Source organism: Sphaeroforma arctica, assembly GCF_001186125.1.
Source record: "Sphaeroforma arctica JP610 unplaced genomic scaffold supercont1.371, whole genome shotgun sequence".
Taxonomy (NCBI): Eukaryota; class Ichthyosporea; order Ichthyophonida; genus Sphaeroforma; species Sphaeroforma arctica.
This window is the reverse complement of record NW_014040187.1, coordinates 72,694-74,442: the sequence shown is the minus strand read 5'-3', so window position 1 is coordinate 74,442 and position 1,749 is coordinate 72,694. Positions and strand designations below refer to the sequence as shown.

General features: G+C 46.1%; 1 protein-coding gene across 1 annotated transcript; it reads right to left on the bottom strand.

Moving 5' to 3' along the window:
• Positions 1 to 498: 498 nt before the first annotated feature.
• Positions 499 to 960, bottom strand: SARC_05684 (hypothetical protein; the record flags this gene model as incomplete). The annotated part of the gene is made up of 1 exon (XM_014300451.1): positions 499 to 960. One exon carries the CDS (start codon positions 958 to 960, stop codon positions 499 to 501), a length of 462 nt encoding a protein of 153 aa, XP_014155926.1.
• Positions 961 to 1,749: the final 789 nt, after the last annotated feature.

Here is a 1,749-nt window from a genome sequence, read left to right as displayed (position 1 = left end):
CTTCCAATTGCCCCGTCTTTGCCCTCTAATTGCCCTGTCTTTATTCTATAATTGCCATGTTCTTTTTTTCCAATTGCCCCATCCGTGCCCTCTAATTGCCCTGTATTTTTTATTTAATTGCCCTGTCCTTATTATTTAATTGCCCTGTCCTTATTATTTAATTGCCCTGTCCTTTTCTTCCAATTGCCCTGTCCTTGCCCTGTCCTTGCCCTCTGATTGTCCTGTCTTTTTTCTTTAATTGCCCTGTCCTTTCACCCAGTCTTTTTCCACGTGTTGTTAGAGCCATGCGTGTGGTAGGTGCGGTTGTTCCCATGACACGTGTGCGGTGGTTGGTATGTGACTGTGTTGTATGTGTTGTTATGTGACTGTGTTGGTATGTGACTGTGTTGTCTGTGTTGGTATGTGAATGTGTTGTCTGTGTTGGAATGTGACTGTGTTGTCTGTGTTGGTATGCGACTGTGTTGTCTGTAATGTTATGTGACTGTGTTGTCTGAGTTGTTATGGCCATGCGTGTGGTTGGTATGTGACTATGTTGTCTGTGTTGTTACGTGACTGTGTTGTCTGTGTTGTTATGGCCATGCGAGTGGTTGATGTGGTTGTTCCCATGACACGTGTGCGGTGGTTGGTATGTGACAGTGTTGTCTGTGTTGGTATGTGACTGTTGTCTGTGTTGGTATGTGACTGTGTTGTCTGTGTTGGTATGTGACTGTTGTCTGTGTCGTTATGTGACTGTGTTGTCTGTGTTGTTATGGCCTTGCGTGTGGTTGGTGCGGTTGTTCCCATGACACGTGTGCGGTGGTTGGTATGTGACTGTGTTGTCTGTGTTGTTATGGCCATGCGTGTGGTTGGTGCGGTTGTGCCCATGACACGTGTGCGGTGGTTGGTATGTGACTGTGTTGTCTGTGTTGTTTGTGACTGTGTTGTTATGGCCATGCGTGTGGTTGGTGTGGTTGTTCCCATGACACGTGTGCGGTGGTTGGTATGTGACTGTGTTGTCTTCTCTTGTCACTGAGTGGGCTGTTATTGTGTACTGCTGCCGCCCGTTTTTAAGGTTATAGAATGTTAAGATTTTATAAAACCTCTCGTGCAGTAAGAATCGATCTTCTGTAGTGTTACCTATGACTGTCCGGGCAGCACTACCAGACAGTTATGCTAAGGATATATACCACCCATTGTACTCAACATTGGCCTTCTTTTTTTTGGGTGTTTATGCGTTTTGGATCTATATTCGATTCGGGATATGGCAGCTATTTTTAGGTACACACACACATATATATATATATATATATATATATATATTTATATATAACACACTACCCTCACGTGTTCCTCTGTCCCATACATCCATATACCATACTGGTCATATACACTACTACATCACCTGCGTTCTTTCTCCCTTCTCCCCTTGCCTTCTGCATAGACCATGGCTGCCATCCGTTGCCGTGAGCCTGTGTCTTCTGGGCTGGTGATCCTATTGGATGGTGGTATGGGTGAAGAGCTGTTCCGCAGGGGCATGCCAGACGACAGGCGACTGTGGTCCGCTCAAGCAGTGCACAACCCAAAGTACCACTCACTGCTACAAGATGTCCACGAATCATTCATACGCGCGGGTAGGTGTGTGTTGTATGGCGTATGCGTGACTGTGTGGTTGTTAGTGTGCATCGCTTGCGGGGTGGGGATGTGTACTCGGATGAGGAAGGAAGTGGTAAGATTATACGCTGTGCACACATGCTTTACCTACACACGTGC